The 19,867-nt window shown below is 35.3% G+C and overlaps 1 protein-coding gene and 1 pseudogene across 1 annotated transcript; one reads left to right on the top strand and one right to left on the bottom strand.

Annotated features, from left to right (window-relative positions):
* The first annotated feature begins 1,758 nt into the window (after window positions 1-1,758).
* On the top strand, window positions 1,759-2,432 carry LOC145948865 (protein GVQW3-like; annotated as a pseudogene).
* Window positions 2,433-3,555: 1,123 nt separating this feature from the next.
* LOC145947964 (uncharacterized) lies at window positions 3,556-9,425 on the bottom strand. The gene is made up of 2 exons (XM_083057733.1): window positions 9,404-9,425; window positions 3,556-4,136 (listed from the first exon to the last, which is right to left on the bottom strand). The coding sequence occupies exons 1-2, from the start codon at window positions 9,423-9,425 to the stop codon at window positions 3,556-3,558; spliced, it is 603 nt and encodes a 200-aa protein (XP_082913859.1).
* Window positions 9,426-19,867: the final 10,442 nt, after the last annotated feature.

The raw sequence follows: 19,867 nt of genomic DNA, 5'->3' as shown, positions 1-19,867 counted from the left end.
ATAGAATGACGCTTGTGTCGGATTGTGTTGCTAAATGGAGAAAGCAACCTACATCTATACTTTTTTTTTGTTCATCTCTTCCTCTTTTTTTCTTTCTCTTTTCTCTTCTTCCTTTCCTCTCTTTTTCTCTTCTTCTTCTTTCTTTTCTTTCTGTCTTGTCTCTCGGTGCGACTCTGCTCGACAGCTGGCTAATTAATACAATATAGCATACATTTAGATAACATACTTTTATTACCTAAATAAATATATATTATATATATACATATATATATTATATATATAATAAATATGTATGTTATATATTACGCAACAAATAATTTATATATAATTATTATTTACCTTATTCTTTATAAAAATTCCTGCACAATTTGCACACTTTTAATACCTTAACCAATTTGACTCGAAACTGTCAAAATAATCTTGACGATCAAACACTACGAAGCATGCGACACGATGATCAGCGTAAGAACCAATCACTTCCGCGGAAAAGAAGCAACAATACACTTCGATACATTCGAGAATCAATAACATGCCTTTTTTAGAAAGGGATTATTTTTAAGTTTTTGTTGCTGCATTGAAAATGTTTTCGTATTTCAGGTCTGTTGCAGATCGATTTGGAGTATCTAAAGACACTATATGGAGATGTGTTTTTAATGTAGCTTACGTACTTGAGCAACATGTGCAAAATTATATTAAATGGCCACAAGTTCATGAAATATATAATATACAAGAAGAATTTGCTGCTATTAGTAACTTTCCTGGTATAGTAGGTGTCATTGATGGCTGCCATATTCCCATCAGTGCTCCTACTGAATATCCAAACAGTTATATAAATAGAAAAGGATTCCATTCTATATTACTACAAGGTATTTGTAATAATAAAATAAAATTTATGGATGTTTTTATTGGAATTTGTGGCAGTGTTCATGATGCTCGAGTTTGGCGGCTAAGCGATATTAAAAATATGATAGATCAAGATATAGAAAGATACTTTCCACAAAATAGTCACTTATTGCTGACTCTGCGTATCCATTATCGCATTACATGCTCACTCCATATCGACAATGGTCACTTAAATAATATGCAACGTAATTATAATACAAAATTATCCAAAACGCGTGTTATTATTGAAAGAATATTTGGAATGTTAAAAGGACGATTTCGCAAATTAAAATATGTATATATGTATAATACAGAAATGATACCATTAGTTGTACTTGCATGTTGTATTTTACATAATATTTGCATTGATAATGAGGATGAACCATTTGACATGGAAATGGAAAATATAAATAATAACAATAATCATAATTATGCAGTTATTAGACCTGATGAGAAAAGAGATATTATTGCACATTTATTATTATAATAGCAATTATTATGTATATATTTTGTACATATTATGTATATATTATTGTATTATATATAATACACAAGACAAACAAATTTTATTATTTAAAATATGAAGATACATATTTATGTATAATGCAATATATTATGTACGTATAATATACAAAATACCTAAGATAGCAGTTAAAACTATATTGTAACTTAACATTAATCTTTGGTTTAATATAAAATAAGTTGTATTAATCTTCAATATACATACGAGGGTGGTTTGAAAAGTCCGTGCAAAGTCAGAGAGATGGCACCACTGGTGCGTATCGGGATTATTTTTAGTTAGTAGCATCTCTTAGAAGAACACACACCAAGTTTCAGCCAGATCGGTCTATTTCTCTGTGTTTGGCGTTTGTTTGAATCGAGAAAGTCGAGTGATTTCCAAAAAATGGATGAAAGAGAATTTCGTGTGTTGATAAAACATTACTTTATGAAAGGCAAATCGCCTCAGAAGACTAAGGAGAAGCTTGATAAACATTATGGTGAATCTGCACCTTCGATTAGAACAGTTTATAAGTGGTTTCAAAATTTTCGGAGTGGCCATATGAGCACAAGTGACGCTGAACGTTCTGGACGCCCTATTGAGGTCACTACTCCAGAAATCATTGATAAAATCCATGATATGGTGATGGATGATAGAAGAGTGAAGGTGCGCGAGATTGCTAGTGCTGTGGGCATCTCGAGTGAACGGGTACATAATATTTTGCATCAACATTTGGGCATGAAAAAACTATCCGCAAGATGGGTGCCGCGATTGCTCACAGTTGACCAAAAACGAAATCGTGTGAGGTGTTCCAAGGACGGTTTGCAGCTGTTTCAGCGGAATCCACAGGACTTTAAGCATCGTTTCGTCACTGTGGACGAAACATGGATACACCACTACACGCCTGAGACAAAGAACAGTCCAAACAATGGGTTGCCAGCGGGGAGTCTGCACCAAAGAAGGCGAAAACCGTTTTTTCGGCCGGGAAAGTTATGGCGACTGTCTTTTGGGATTCGCAAGGAATAATCCTCATCGACTATTTGGAAAAGGGTAAAACTATTACAGGTGCATATTATTCATCGTTATTGGACCGTTTGAAAACCGAGCTGCAAGAAAAACGTCCACGATTGGCCCACAAAAAAGTCCTTTTCCATCACGACAACGCACCAGCTCACTCATCTGTAGTTGTAGCCGCAAAATTGATGGAATTAAGGTTCCAACTCGTTCCGCATCCCCCCTATTCTCCAGATTTGGCTCCCTCGGACTACTACTTGTTCCCCAATATGAAGAAATGGCTGGGGGGAAACATTTTATTCAAACGAGGAGGTGATTGCGGAAACAAGTGCCTATTTTGCAGAGTTGGACCAATCTTATTATTTGGAAGGGATCAACAAACTGGAGCAGCGTTGGACGAAGTGTATAAGCCTAAAAGGAGACTACGTTGAAAAATAAAAAAAGTTTATCCCGAAAAATTAAGTAGTTTTCATTTTTGCACGGACTTTTCAAACCACCCTCGTATAATATTCAATAATCATAAACATTTGATTTTTAATCTTATTTGGCAATTCTATATATCTAAATCATTAACATTTAATGTAATTATAAATTAGCATGAGAAATAATAAACTAGAAACTAAATTAGAAATTAAATAAAAAACTAAAACTAAAAATAATTTTATATTTTTAAATATTTTAAAGATTTGTCTAATCACATATTTTAATTTGTTTAATAATTTTAATTTGTTTAATAATTAACAGTCTCTTTTCATCACAGTTAATTATTGCAAAAATCAAAAAATACTTCAAACAAAACAAAAATGAAAAATCTTTTCATTTACTGATATAAAAAAAATGAACGTTAATTACTAATGTTTTCTTACATAAAAAAAATAATCACATGTAATACTAATTAATGTAATTATAAAGTAGCATGAAAAATAATAAACTAGAAACTAAATAAAAAATAAAATAAATTAGAACTAAAAATAACTTAATATTTTTTAATATTTTAAAGATTTGTCTAATCACATATAATTTGTTTAATAATTAATAGTCTCTTTACATCACAGTTTAATTATTGCAAAAATTAAAAAATACTTCATCAAAACAAAAATAAAAAATCCTTTCATTTACTGATATAGACTAAATCTTATTGTTAGATAATTCTATTGTTTTTATTCTGCGTTATTTTTTTGTAAGCTTTTTTTGAATAACTTCAGAAATTTCTTTTGCATTTTTATATTGTTTTGATGATCGACCTCTCTTTGTTTGTAGAGTGTTTTGAGCCATTGAGGTTCATCACTTCTTCGCCGTTTTTTTTTATTTCGTCTTACATCATAAAAATTAGTATTGACTGCTACAGAGTCATTTTCATTAGATTCTTCATTTTGCTCTGTAGATGGACTTAATTGTCTTATCCTAAATCCATGTGAGCTAGAAGCAATTGATGCAGGTGCTATTTCAGGTCTCGTATTAATAAAATCATCAATCATATCAAAGAATTCCCAAGATTCTCCATCTCTACCCGTTTGATTATTTAGATCTCGTACACTTTTATATTTTCGTTTTAAATTTTTCCATTTACCATTACATTGTTCTTCTATTACGTTATAACCTTTTTCAATAAATTTGTTTGCAATTCTCCTCCATATATTTTTTTGTAGACAATTTTTGTTATTTAACAGGGCCATATTATTTCTAACCTCTTCTATTAAAAGTTTAGTAGTTTGAATGTTCCACTGATATCTGCAATTTTCTGTAAAAAAAACAAAAATTATTAAAATAATGCAATAATATTATATACTATATTATATATTAAGAAAAAAAATTTTGAGTGCAAAGTATATATTATTTTATAAAAAATATAAAAAATGTTTTAAAATAAAAGACTATTTAATTCAAAAAATTATCTTTTAAAAGAGAAATAATTTTTTTATTATAAATTTTTATTTAGCGAAAGAAAATTTTTCCTACCCAAACACAGCTGTTACTTCAAATATTTTCTTAGTAATGTTTTGCTTTAAGTATATGTGCAATGGAACAACCTATATATTGTCATATTTAGAATTACACGAATAATATTTGACTCAATATTTATGCATCAATAATAACAAAATAAAATAATTTGCAATTTTATAGTATACACATACCAAATTGATTTTGCTCTTAACATCTTGCTCCATAACATTTTGCTCTTCATGTGAATTCATTATCGTAGTTTTTTTATCCTAGAATTAAAATTATTTATGAAAAATATTGTTTTAATTATATATATATATATATAACTTTATTTAAATAAATTCACTTTAATAAATGATGAAAGTAAAGTGAGGTTACAATTTATTTGTTTTTTCTTTTACACTTTTATAGTAGCAAAATACATTCGGTTATTAATATATATTTCAAGAACACAACAACGTTAATTATTAGAGAAATAACAACGTACCTTTTATATTTTATATTATTATATAACAACTTTTGATTATATGAATATTTTATTAAGCATTATTTTTTTTTCGATGCTGCTAATCTAACCCGATCACTGCTGAGACAACATGGATCCGGATCTCGATTTTTTCCTGGACTAGGGAAATTTTTAAAGTCTATCGATTGAGTGCCACTGCTCAGTCCGATCAGAAATCCGATTAGTTGTCGTAAATACCCTGTATGAAGCGTAGTGGGATGATGTTTTTGGCCTCCGCAAGTTATTCAGGGAGGAACTATATCCTCCCAAACCTGTCAGGAAAGAATTATGGGTCTAGTGAGTATTTCTTTATAAAGGACCCCGCACAAACCTTATGGAAAATGGCTTTCGGTAAAATTGGCTGAAACTTTGCCATTTTGTACTTCAAGTAATGCTGATCAAAAGTTACCATTGTCACAAGTCAATCCTATGAGCTGTTTTTGTTCCAAAAAGGCTCAAAGTTCGATAATACACGTATCATAGGCACTATTATCGAACTTTGAGCCTTTGGTCCTTTATAATAAAAAAAAATTTTAAGATTATTAATCTTTTTTCCGTGTTACGCAGGAGTCCCGCCCGGCCACAACTCAGCCTGCCGCCCCACCATCGTCGGCACAGCCGCGGGCGGCCGCCACGCCGCCTCGCAGCCGCAACACTTTTACATTCTTATATTTTATATTCTTATATTCTTATATTATATTCTTATATTTTATATTTTACATATTTTAAATTTTAAATTTTATATTATAATTTTTTACATTTTACACACAGACACACACAGTCACACACACACGCGCGCGCGCGCGCACATGCACACACATGCACATATAAATACACATTATTAATTAAATTATTATTAATATTAAAATAATATGTACTTAAAAATTCCTCTCCTTTTCCCATTGTGTCATCTCGCCGCGATATCTCTTTCTCGCCTTGTCGTCCTATCTCTCTTCTTTGCATACTTTGCCGCGACATCTCTCTCGCGTGCGCTTCACGCTATCTCTTTCGCGTTATCTTTGCTTCTTCTTCTTCTTCAATTTCGATGGCACTTAGTAGATGTGATTTCTGCTTATGCTGCCAGATTTTCCTCTGCAAGAGTCAGCAAACATCAGTGGTCATCTCACTATTCTCTGTTTCCATTCCTTATATATGCTTTGCAGATGCTCATGCCCAAGAGACAGGAAATGCAACGTCCTCATGCATGCCCACACCAACAAGCAAAGCAAAGCCAAATCCCCATCCTCAGTCAATCCGATCAGATCATTATATCATTCTTTTGCAGAAAAGCGATCAAAGGTGATAGGACTTTATATGAAGGGAATTTTAGTAATGCAAAAATATTGTAAAGAGGCCCGTAGCCTAGGCCGCGACGAAGGGAGCTCAGGAGAGCGCCACGACCAACTTCAACGGTGGGGCAGTCCCACAAGACATATTCTATATCCTGCAAAGCAGCCCCACACTCACAACCCGGCGAATTGACGATTCCACATCTGAAAAGACTGCCATTCAAATTATAATGGTTAGACCTTATTCTACCGGTCAGTACAATCAGCTCGTCCCAACCCAACCGCAGAAAACCATGGTTTAGAGGAGAAAGAGGAACCATAAAGTTCGAAGTACAACGATTCTTTATGCCCAGCCTGTGCGAGAAGATAATCTGATGTAGAGTTAATATATCTATCTTTTGCTCTTTTATAAAAATCTGTGTGGGGAGGAAGATACTCCGAGTTCTCCCTCCTCCGTTATCTTTGCTTGCATGCTCCTTCGCGTACCTCGCAGTCCCTTCTTCCTGTAGCTCGCGGTCCCTAGCCTCGCGTTTCCCTCTTCCCGCAGACTCCGCACGTAGTCTTTCGCGGATTCCCCTCCCCGCGGACCCCTCGCCCACGAAGCTCCACGCGGTTTTTCGCGGATCCTCGCGTGGCGTCATTCCCCCGCGCCGCAGATCCCCCTCGCCCCGCGCCCCTCTCAGAGGACCTGGGTTAGAACCCGCCTTATATCACTATTGACATTCAAGGTCCGTAGATTGACAGGCGGAACAGGGAAGGTCTTCGCATGAGCCGCCATTTTGGATCCACGAAGTATGTGTGAGTGTGTGTCATACGAGAAAAGTAAAGAGTGATAGTAGTGGGCACCCGGTTGTGAGTTGTGAGTGATTCAGGTTAGGTTAGGTTAGGTTAGTTCCAATACATTTAATTCTTTTTATTTTATCATTTTTCGATGTAATTTCAATCATATTAAAAGGTTTGTTCTTTATTGCTGCACTGAGTTTACAGTGCACTGCACTGAACTAAACTAGTGCAAGCGGGGACAAGCTGGTATAAACAAGTATAAAGAACGTTTCAGTGTCATTTAGTGCAGTGATCAACATGGCGCATTACGTAATAATAAATGAATTATTAGATTCTTCAGATGAAGATCTAAATCTAATGCCTGATATTTTATGCCATAAGACTCTTTTATTTTTAATTTTTCTAGTTATAACTAAATTAATTTTTTCTTTATATAAACATAAAAATAATTTGATACTAGCATCCGTCTATGCAAATATTTCTGTATTTTCTTTATCATTTTCATTTTCTTGTATATTTTCTTCTATATTGTTTTCAATGTTATTCATATTTGCATCTTCATGTAATTTAATAAATATTGATTTATTTGCTACACAGTACAATTTACAGTATCACAATTAAAATCAATCTTTTTATAAAGAACTTTAAATTCTGTCCGTCCTCAAAAGTCAATATAATACATTAATTTTTAATTTTTCTTTATTTTTTAATTAAATTTCTTCAAAAAATTTATATACACAAAATTAGCTTTTATTTTTATATAATTTCTATTTTTAATATTTAATATTTATTTTCAATATTTTCCCTATTTTGTGCAGAACTTTACTTTCTATTACTATTTATAAAATTAAATTCGCCACCATTATTGAACTTATCAGTTCCTGCACTGCTTGTTCTTCCTCAAGACCCAGTGCAACGAGTACAGTGAACTGTTGCACTAAATTTCGTTGCACTGCAATAAAGAACGGACCAGTGCTATCTTGCACTGCAATAAAGAACGCTTTGGTGTCACTAGTTTACACTAGTGCAGAAAGTTCAGCAATAAAGAACAAACCTTAACTTTTTGAAGAACTCCTGTTTATCCTTAACCTCTTTTTTAAACTGACAGGGAGCAAAGAAACTATAGTTTGAACATCTGGCATCTAGCGGCCGCCATTTTAGTTCCACGTGTGTGAAACGAGTGGGAAGACCTTCCCTGTTCCGCCCGTCAATCTACAGACCTTGCTGACATTGTACAAAAATATGCTAGCGAACGTTTCGGTCCTTTTTTGGACCATCCTCAGCGTACAAAAAAAAACATCAAAATCAGCAGACTTATATAAAAGGTGAAAAGATTAACAGAATCAGTGACGTTACATAGAAAATAATAAACGAAATTACAAACAACGTGACTGAACATTAAGTAGTTTGCACGTAGAATGTGATAGGAACAAAAATCATATAATGATGAGACTCGCTACGTTAAAGAGTTTCGCAAATGCATAATAATTATCCGTATTAACGTTGTTTCCTATTAACAAGCTGGAAAAACAAAACCAAGAATACATATAGTGGTAATGGTTAATCAATTTCATGAGTTCCCACCACGAACATCTATATATATAAACTAGACTGCTAACTCCTTATGTACATGCAGACATATTCATATATATAGACTGCTCATGAGGCTGTGGAATCGGGAGTGGAGGCATCCTCCTGAGGGAAAAAGATAGCATGAATTGACCTGGCTTGCTGTCTTCTTCTAGTGGGCGTGACTTATGACGTATCTGCATACCAGTATGCACGGTTAATAATCTCAAAATTACGGCCCTGCGCACAATAGAGAAAAATTAAAAATTAAATATTAGGAATAGGAATTATTTTAAAATATTTAAATCGAAAAGACTTTGATATACAAATACAAATTTGAGTAAAAAAGACTAGTATCTAGGAGCCTTACTATTTTACTAGCTCTTTATGGTCGATTTTCTATTTGTATATCAGAGTTTTTTGATTTTATATATTATTTTAAAATAATTCTTATTTTTAATATTTAATATTTATTTTTAATATTTCCTCTATTGTGTAGGATCTTAAATGTAAAAATATATATAAAACATATATAAAAAAATTCATTAATTGTCATTATTGTTTTCGAAAGTTAAATAAAAACTTATATATAAACATTATCCAAACAGCTTTATATATACCTATATTATATTTAAGTTTATAAAAAAAATATATTTTATTACTGTTACTATGCAAACGTATATATATATTATTTATAAAATATATATATATATATGTGTGTATTTTTATTTATAACAATAAAATTAATACCTTATATGTTACTTTTTTCCCAATAGCTGAAAACCATTGTTTTTTTACATCTTCATTTTTGAGAAAACTGAAAAAATTGATTCATATCGAATTAAATTATCATCTTCGAACAACATAATTATATTGTATAAAACAATTATTGTATTTCAAAATATTTTAATGACTTACGTGTGAAATGATCGATACACATTGCTTTTATGTTCCACACCGCATATGCAACAACATTGAACCATATAAAATTTATTTATAAAATTTATATTTTTTCTTATTTTCTGTTGGCTTTTGATATTTGAAAGCAATGAGGGTGCAAACCGATGGAGCGGAACGGCGTACGCAGAAAATCGCGGAACGAGAGCCTCGACCAATCACAGGCATTCCGCTATTTTCGTTGCGCGGATTCACGATCCCTATGTACTCATGAAGCGTAACGAGCAGCGCGGATTGCGTGCGACCAATCACGAGTCTTCATTTAAAATATGTTCAAACTTTATTTCAATGTTTTAAGCATTAAATTAAATATTTCTAACAGAAAACCCATTAAATGTAACATTTAGAAACATGATTATAATAATTACTTGTAAATAGAATGATTAAAAAGTAATTATTGGGACATACTAGTCGTTACGCTTTGCTCATTCCGCTCCATGGGTACCTCGGGATGTGATTTCGCGTAACGTATGTTGCGAATGTGGCACGCACACCGCTCCTAAAAATATCTCCGATTTACATAGTGTTAGCGAACTGTTAATCCACAAAAGTCTTCAGCAAATTATAAAATAATAATAACTGCCAGGTAATATTCATATTCGTTTTATTCGTTGTGTTGTGTATATTGACACTTCGAGATACTTAACCTCGCAATATTGAACACATGTACATGGAATTGCGTATTGCGCAGTTCTGCCGTTCTGCGGACAAAAGTTATCCGCTGAAAACCACGGAAAGTCGCTGAAAATCACGAAATGCTTGTGATTGGTCGAAGCTTTCGTTCCGCGATTTTCTGCGTACGCCGTTTCGCTCCATGGGTTTGCACCCTGACACTTGGCGCCTTTGACTATAAAAATATGGACTGCTAGTCCCCCACTTTCCCTATATGATTTCTGTGCATCGTCATGAATCCAACATCTTTGAGATTTAAGCCCCGCCCCATCGACCAAAGACCAGGAAATTTGAATAAATAAACTGCATTTTTTTAAATGCACAATTATATTTTCTAGTTTTTAGTTACAAAATAATGTAAAAAAATTATACATTTTAATATACTAGATAACTAGAGCACTATAAGCGCGCGTGTACAAATGTATTAAAAAAATGTATTTAAATATAAAATTTAAACATAAATAATAAGTACACATATAATATAGTAATAAGTATATAATAGTAATATAAATTATATTCATAAAAACATAAATAACTTGTATAATTATTTGCATATACATTTAAAATTTGAACATAATAATAAATAGTAAGTAATAATATAAATTTATAAAACATAAAGAACTTATATATAATTATATGCAGATACATTTACTGATCACTAAAAATAATCGTTTTTGTTAAATTATGCCTAAGAAATGAATTGCGTTGTCTCAATGTAATTGTTTGCCATAATAAAATAATTTAATTTAAAAAAATAACTAAAGTATATATATATTATATATATAGTAAGAAGGATAGAGAATGACTAACACAGAAGTCCACCGTGTACGTGTGAGTCCCGTGAGGCAAAAGCGCAACCTTGCGGAGCATTAATAAACTACATTTAGGCTTGGCATTCTGTCGCACTTTTCGAAAATTCCTCCATGCTAGTTCGGCCTCCTTATCTCTATTCTTCATGGCTATAACAGAGAGAAGATATAGGGTGGTTTCCAGCTATGTACACAGGCGACACTGTGTAACACAGTGTACGACCAGAGAGAAACATGAGAGCGGCCATCGCGGTTCAGGGGACGTGTAGCAGCACCATCGGTGTGTTCCCCTCCATGTACAACTCTGAGTTCACTTTCTAGACTTAGCATAGTTCATGTAAGTAATGGCTACGCACCAAGAAGCCGTTGGAAGAATACACAATAAACAAATATATGTTAGAGCGGCTATTCTCCTTCATTACGTATAAAAGAACACAACAAACCCCACAGTGGTGACCCCGACGTTCTGGGAGAGTAGTCGATTAGCGAAAGCAGTAAAAAAGTAACGTCAACAAAGGCGAAAAAGAAAACGCTAGCACGTGCTCATGTGTGATAAAAGGATCCAGTTTCCAGTACAATCCATCACAACCAACAAAAGGAACGATGAAAAAAGAAAGCACGCAGAGGGCCGAGGACGGCGAACGTTATAAGCAGGACGGACAAGAAGACAACGCAAGTGGCAACGATAACCTCACCGAAAGAAGCGACGAACACAAGACGGACCCAGCGATACAACGCATAGGTACGACGATGACGGGAATGCCAGGAGTGTCTACGTATCCACCGAGGCAGGTAACATACGAACAGGCATACACGCCAACACGCATGACAGGATTTACGGGACCAATCAGGTACGTCGAGTCCAGAGTCAAATTACGTAAATTCAAGCCGGGTAATAATATAAAAGCATGGTTTGAGATCGCCGACAACGAATTTATGGCGCGAGATACTTCTGAGTTGGACAAATTCAGTGCATTGATAGCCAGCTTAGACAACGAAGTATACGACGGTATGAGCAACGCAATCGCGGGACTTCCTCCTAGAAATCGTTACGAAACATTGAAATCGCTATTAATAGAGCATTATTCGTTAACAAGAAGACAGGAGTTAAGAAAATTATTGTCAGGATTATCGATTAAAGGAAAAAGGCCTTCAAGACTTCTGACAGAAATGAAATCACTCGCAGGCCACGGAAGATTCGACAACGAAGATCTAAAGACTCTCTTCCTTGAATACTTACTTAACGATGTACGCATGACCTTACAGGTAGTACCAGGGGATGTGTATGCATTGGCCGCAGTCGCAGATAAAATTATAGAACACCGACCGGCAGATTCAGGTCAAGAGTTGATGGCAATCCAGAAACCAAGAGACAGTCTTGCTAGCCAATTAGCAGAAATCACCAAACAACTTGACGAGATGCAGAAGCGATTGGATAAAACCGACACATCACGCTCACGCGCACGTTATCGTTCACACTCAAGGGCAGCATCAAGAGATTCTTCACGTGGAGCTAAGGTTTGCTATTATCATCGGAGGTTCAAAGAGCAAGCAAAAAAATGCGAAGAATCCTGTACTTGGAAGCAGAAGAAACCGGAGGAACAAAAAGCGTTAAACTAAAACAGCCGCCATTGGCAGCGGCGACAATGGACGGCACTAATTCCTCTCGCCGACTTTTTGTTACAGATAGAAAAACTGGACTCCGTTTCTTAATAGATACAGGAACGGATGTATCAGTAGTGCCACCACGTCCGTCAGATCCAAAGATAGCTCAGGGACCACTGTACGCAGCCAATGGTTCACACATCATGACATTTGGCGAGCGTGCATTGGCACTCGATTTTGGTCTCCGGCGACCAATCCACTGTGTTTGTCTAGTTGCGGAAGTGCCCTACGCAATTCTAGGAGCTAATGTAATATACCGACACAACTTAACATCCAACCTTCGAAGAAAAACACTAAAGGACACAGAGACGGGATTGACGACTAAGGCAAGGGTGGACAAATCCCAATAACAGGAATTTCGAGCTTCGACAAGTCAACACCAATAGCAGGTATCTTAGCTGAATTTCCAGAGGTTTCAAAACCTGCGACGTACATAGTTAAATCTCGTCACTCTGTTAAGCATCAAATTGAGACGTCCGGCAAACTAGTATTCGAGAAGCCACGACGCCTCCCAGCAGATAGGCTAAAGGTCGCCAAAACAGAATTTCAATTCATGATGGACCAAGGATACTGTCGACCATCAAATAGTCAATGGGCCAGTCCCCTCCACCTAGTCAAGAAAAAAAATGGAGGTTGGCGTCCATGCGGCGATTACCGTCGCTTAAATGCGCAAACACAACCGGATAGATATCCAATAGCTCACATACAGGATTTTCCGGTGGTACTACATAAAAAAAAGTTTTTTCTACAATCGACCTAACGAGGGCATATCACCAAATTCCGGTGGCAGAAGAAGACATAAAAAAACCGCTGTCACAACGCCTTTTGGACTTTTTGAATTCCTGGTGATGCCTTTTCGTCTCAGAAATGCAGCCCAAACGTTCCAACGTTTTATAAATCAAGTCATCAAAAACCTTGATTTCACATACGCATATATAGACGACCTTATAATTGCTTCTTCATCCTTCGAAGAACACAAACAGCATCTTAGGACAATCCTGAAACGATTGGAAGAACATGGATTACATATCAACGTAGAGAAATGTGTGTTCGGAGCGGAAACTGTAGAATACCTGGGATACAAGATCTCTCAAGAAGGATTCGCACCCTTACCGGACAAGGTAAAAGCTCTTCAAGAATACAAGAAACCAAGGAATATCCAAGAACTTCGCAGATTTTTAGGAGTGATAAATTTTTACCGGCGATTTCTACCCAAAGCAGCAGCGACGCAAGCTCCATTGAACAAATACCTTAAGGATTCAAAGAAAAATGATAAAAGACCAATTGAATGGACAGAGGAAGCTACGGAAGCTTTTGAAAGAACGAAGCAAGAATTGACAAAAATGACCTTATTGGCCCATCCAGCCCTGCACGCGAAATTACGTCTATACACAGATGCCTCAGGAGCGGTAATGGGAGCAGTATTGGAACAGAAAACAGACAAGGACTGGAAACCATTAGGATTCTTTTCAAAAAAATTTTCACCAGCACAGACGAACTACAGTACATACAACAGGGAACTGACAGCTATTTATTACGCAATTAAATTTTTCAGACCCTGGGTCGAAGGAAACACAGAGCTAGAAATGAGAACGGATCACAAGCCATTGATCTATGCCTTTGCACAGAAATCGGATAAGGCCTCATCAATACAACTTCGCCAACTGAACCTAATTGGACAATTTACAACGAAAATCTCATACGTTCAAGGCCACGAGAATATCGTCGCAGATTCACTGTCAAGGATCGACGCCCTACGAATCCCTTCAGTAATCGACTTCGAAGAATTGGCAAAGACGCAATTGGAGGATGAAGAGCTGAACAGATTACTCAAAGATAATCAATCGTCTGAAATTGCAAAAGCTTACGTTTGGCCCGGATCATCAGGCAATGTATTGCGACGTCTCAGCCCATGATATTCGCACCCTTACCGGATCATTCGTTCCAACGAAACTGAGGAGGCAAGTTTTCGACGTATTTCATAATTTAAATCACCCTAGCGGGAAAATCACCACGAAGGTAATCAGTCAACGTTACGTATGGCCATCCATGAAAAAAGACATCAAGGAGTGGGCCAAAAATTGCGTACAATGCCAACGGGCAAAGGTAGGTCGACATGTCCATACACAACCAGCAATTTTTCCACATACAGACGCACGTTTCGATCACGTATACATCGACATAATCGGACCAATGACTCCATGTGACGGATTTATATACTGTATCACAATGATCGACAGGTTCTCCAGGTGACCTGAGGCAATTCCTATCAAGAATCATCAAGCAGAAACGGTAGCCAAAGTCTTCTACAGAAATTGGATAGCCCGCTACGGTACACCCAAGATAGTAACTACGGATCAAGGATCAGAATTCGAGAGCAGACTTTTTACAGCACTAGTACAACTAATTGGTGGAAAACGAATACGCATTACGGCATACCATCCGGCATCGAACGGACTCATCGAGCGATGGCACCGCAGTTTGAAGACAGCAATTAAGTGCCACGAAAATCAAAGATGGATTGATATACTTCCAACAGTACTGCTAGGCCTCAGAACGTGTTACAAAGAAGATTTAAGAGCATCACCAGCGGAATATCTATACGGAACAACCTTAAGAATTCCAGGCGAATTTTTCACACAAGAAGAACCGCCCGACGATCCAAATTTCTTCCTAGAAGATTTTCGTATTCATATGCGAGAACTCAGACCCGTTCCTGCGGCACACCACGGGCGAAGAAAGACGTTCTGTTTTAAGGAACTACACATCTGCACACACGTTTTCGTGCGGAGAGAGAGCACCCGAAAAGAAACTCTAGATAGCCCATATTCGGGCCCACACCGCGTGATAGAAAGACTAAACGACCGAATATTTACAGTGGAGGTGAACGGTCTACCGACGAATATATCGATCGAACGACTAAAACCAGCTCATCTTCCAACGGACGAAGTCAGGGAAACCGAAGAAAGCAGCAACGAAAATATTGCCGAAAATTCGGACGCACGGAGTGCAGGAAACGCTCAACAAATACAAAAATCCGACACGCAAGTTAGTCTTAAAAACGAGGAGGCACAACGACAGGCCGGAATACGACAATATTTGGGATCAAAAAAGAAAGTACAATTTAATATAGTTACTCAAAAAAATTTATAAAGATTAAAATAATAACTTCAGTCCAACTTACAGTATTATTACAAGTAGTATTAGATTAAGACAGTTCAAGTAGCGCATTACATTTTATATAATATTTTATTTTTAAAATGACCTTACTAAAAAGGGGAGTATTGTAGCAGCACCATCAGTGTGTTCCCCTCCATGTACAACTCTGAGTTCACTTTCTAGACTTAGCATAGTTCATGTAAGTAATGGCTACGCACCAAGAAGCCGTTGGAAGAATACACAATAAACAAATATATGTTAGAACGGCTATTCTCCTTCATTACGTATAAAAGAACACAACAAACCCCACAGACGCGTGTACTGATGCGCCCCCTGAGAAAGTGGACATAAACTACCACGTTACGATCGGTAAAAAAACGTAAGGTTCGAATCCGTGATATGGTTCATGTCCGAACTACTCAGATAAGAACCGAGTTGAGAACCAAACAGATGAGTCAGACAAGGACAAAACAATCCGTCGCTCTGGCTTTGTCTCACCGACGATGAGCGTCTCGTGGACTCGTGCGGCGGCAGGCACGAGGTTTCGCCTTTTACGCGTAGCGTTCGCGTAATTCGGAAAATTTCATGACGTTAATAAATAAATAAATAAAAATTTAACCTGACCTATATATATATATATATATATATATAGGTATAAAACATGTACCTATTTATTGAATCTGTTTTTTAATAAAATGTTTTATTATTATTATTTAATCTAACAATAAGTCATTTATATAATTAATTTTTAATTTTTTTATAATTAATTTAATTTGTTCGACAGTTATTTTTATACGAGAAATACTCTATCACGCGTATACGTTTTATAATGAATTAAAAATATATTTTTTTGTGTTAAAAAATTTATTTTTCCTTTAATTTTAATTTTTATTTTATTAAATGTTAACACATATACTGAATTGCGAATTATTATATGGATGAGAAAAAATCCCTAGTGTGTAAGAGATTTCGGAATTCTTTGATAATAGCTCTCATCTCGCCTTGCTTTCATACTCGGCAAGTCATAAACGATTCGGAAAGATAAGCAAGCTCGCGAATCATCTCCGACAAAAGTTCTAAACTCTTTGATGATAGATCATGTTGCTCGTATGTTCTTGCTCTTGTTATGCCCTTGTGAGGCACAGGATAGTTAAGGGATCGTTACCGAATTAGAACTAGGAAGCTCGGGAACGTCAGGGGGAATTTCACTTCCGTTTGTGGTTTCACAATATATTCAAAATAAATAGTCAGTTGTACAAAGTATATGAGCGTCTTGGGATGACGCAAAATAAAGTATGCTTACACAGTTGTTGCGTAGGTCACTTGTTCACAATCGTGTCGTGGTTTGTTATTAACGTACTTGCGCTTTACTGCAGCTTGACTGGGACCTCGAGAGTTGTCTTAGGGTCCTTTTTATATCTAATAATTGGGTTACTAGTCGCAAGCGAAGGAGGTTAATGGAACGCTTTGCTTGCGATTTTGGTAATTTCTTAATTAGCGCAGTGCTTACTCAGCGTTAGTCTCGTTTTTCGGATTTCGTATGCTTGTCGAAATTCTTATTGCCTCAGCGCTTTTGCAAGCATGCGTCTTACTTATTTTTGTGTAATATATACAAAATAATAATAATTATATTAAGTGATTTTAATAATTATAGTTATAGCTTTTAGGGCTATAACACTCTCGACAATCAGGGGAAAAAAACTTGTAAAATATATATATATATATATATCATATAAAAGTGTATAGTATGATCTGGCACTCCGCTTGGCAGTTTATCCGAGACTGTGAAACAGTTCACATTCAGCATCAGTTATAGCAGAGATCTCTCTGGTTATAGAAGATTGATTAAAAGTTGAGTAAGTATTAGTAATTAATTAATATTATATATTTCTATTTACATATGTGTGTGTGTGTGTGTGTGTGCGTCGTTTTAAAAAACGTCTAGGCATTTTATAAAGTGCGGCCACATTCTCAAATTGATGGTTAAAAATGAAATGTTTTACAATCTGGCTAAAAATTTTAGTCTTTTTATAAAACGGTAACAAAAGAGACTCTCGCTACATTGTCAAACGCAACGATTTGTACATCGTTTTAGATTCTGGCTGGTTCACTTATATAGTCATTTTATGAACGCGCATTTTTACCCCTATTAATTTTCTATAAACAAATAGCTGATGTTACTTTTTATAAAATCTCAATTGTAATAAATGTGTTTATACAAGCCTGAATTTTCTCATTTAGAAATACACATAATTACCTATTAATATTATAATTATTTTATTAATTTTCTATAATAAAATCTATAATTACCTATTAATTTTCTAAATAGCTGTTCTATAAAGACAGTTCATAAAATGACTGAATAAAAGTGAACCTGCCAGAATCTAAATCGATGTACAAATCGTTGAGTTTGACAATGTAGCGAATCTGGTACCGCGTTTTATAAAAAGATTAAAATTCTTAGCCAGATTGTAAAACATTTCATTTTTAACCATAATTTGAGAATGTGGCCGCACTTTATAAAATGCCTAGACGTTTTTTAAAACGACGGATTTTGTAATCTGGCTACGACATATATACATCTATCTCTATCTCATATTATTATATATTATCCAGCAAACCACAAAGTAAGAATAACATTCAATACATTATAATTACTCAATCGACAATTTAATTGCAATGTACGTGCAAATGCAACATGCCTTGTACGTAGAATTAACATTGTATTGCTGTGAAATCTTATAAGACAATACATATTCACATATATTTTCTGAAAGTAATTGATTACATAGATTGTATAGACTACTTAAAGAAACAATAAAACCAAGAAATCCCACTCTAACGTATTTACTTTGTATTACTTTATGATGCATAGTTAATATCTCAAATTCGTCATTATTTTTATTGTTGTTTAATTCGTTATTGTTACTTTGTTTTTTTCAACAAACTCGTACCTCAACTTCTAATTTATTTATGTAATCAATATATTCGTCAATTTTTCGTTTTACTTCTGACAAATCTTTTGTAGTTATACCTTTCCGCGTTGGAGTTTTACTAAATTTATTTCTTGTGTTTAACATATCAAACATATCATTAAAAGTTTTACAAAATTTAGCTGTACTAGAAGCATTTTTAAACGTTGGATCTTGCAAATCAAATTCAAGAAAATGTAACGCATTTGCAACACTACTGCTTAAAACTTGGGCTGCAAGAAAGACTATCATCTTTTCATTTTCAAAATAAACATGTCGTTTACGAATTTTGCAAGCGCAGTGCAAGCCTTCATTAACTTGTTTTTCATGTAATTTTTCTATGTATTTCCAGTTTATTATTTCTGTTTTATCATATATTACGAGGGTAATTTGAAAAATCCGTGCAAAAATGAAAACTACTTAATTTTTCGGGATAAACTTTTTTTATTTTTCAACGTAGTCTCCTTTTAGGCTTATACACTTCGTCCAACGCTGCTCCAGTTTGTTGATCCCTTCCAAATAATAAGATTGGTCCAACTCTGCAAAATAGGCATTCGTTTCCGCAATCACCTCCTCGTTTGAATAAAATCTCTTTCCCCCCAGCCATTTCTTCATATTGGGGAACAAGTAGTAGTCCGAGGGAGCCAAATCTGGAGAATAGGGGGGATGCGGAACGAGTTGGAACCTTAATTCCATCAATTTTGCGGTTACAACTACAGATGAGTGAGCTGGTGCATTGTCGTGATGGAAAAGGACTTTTTCATGCCCAAATGTTGATGCAAAATATTATGTACCCGTTCACTCGAGATGCCCACAGCACTAGCAATCTCGCGCACCTTCACTCTTCTATCATCCATCATCATATCATGGATTTTATCAATGATTTCTGGAGTAGTGACCTCAATAGGGCGTCCAGAACGTTCAGCGTCACTTGTGCTCATATGGCCACTCCGAAAATTTTGAAACCACTTATAAACTGTTCTAATCGAAGGTGCAGATTCACCATAATGTTTATCAAGCTTCTCCTTAGTCTTCTGAGGCGATTTCCTTTCATAAAGTAATGTTTTATCAACACACGAAATTCTTTTTCATCCATTTTTTGGAAATCACTCGACTTTCTCGATTCAAACGAACGCCAAACACAAAGA

The sequence above is a fragment of the Prenolepis imparis genome, unplaced genomic scaffold (assembly GCF_030444845.1).
Source record: "Prenolepis imparis isolate NDT839.2.m4 unplaced genomic scaffold, iyPreImpa1.0 SCAF_2, whole genome shotgun sequence".
Classification (NCBI taxonomy): Eukaryota; Metazoa; Arthropoda; class Insecta; order Hymenoptera; family Formicidae; genus Prenolepis; species Prenolepis imparis.
Note: the sequence above shows the minus strand (reverse complement) of the source record. Positions and strands in the feature narration are given on the sequence as shown.

Excerpts from the sequence above, each read along its gene's own strand:
- LOC145947964 (XM_083057733.1), bottom strand. The coding sequence starts at position 9,425 with ATGTGTATCGATCATTTCACAC. Across the intron at positions 4,137-9,403 it reads GTGTATCGATCATTTCACAC|AAAATTGCAGATATCAGTGG; the intron begins GTAAGTCATTAA and ends TTTTTTTTACAG.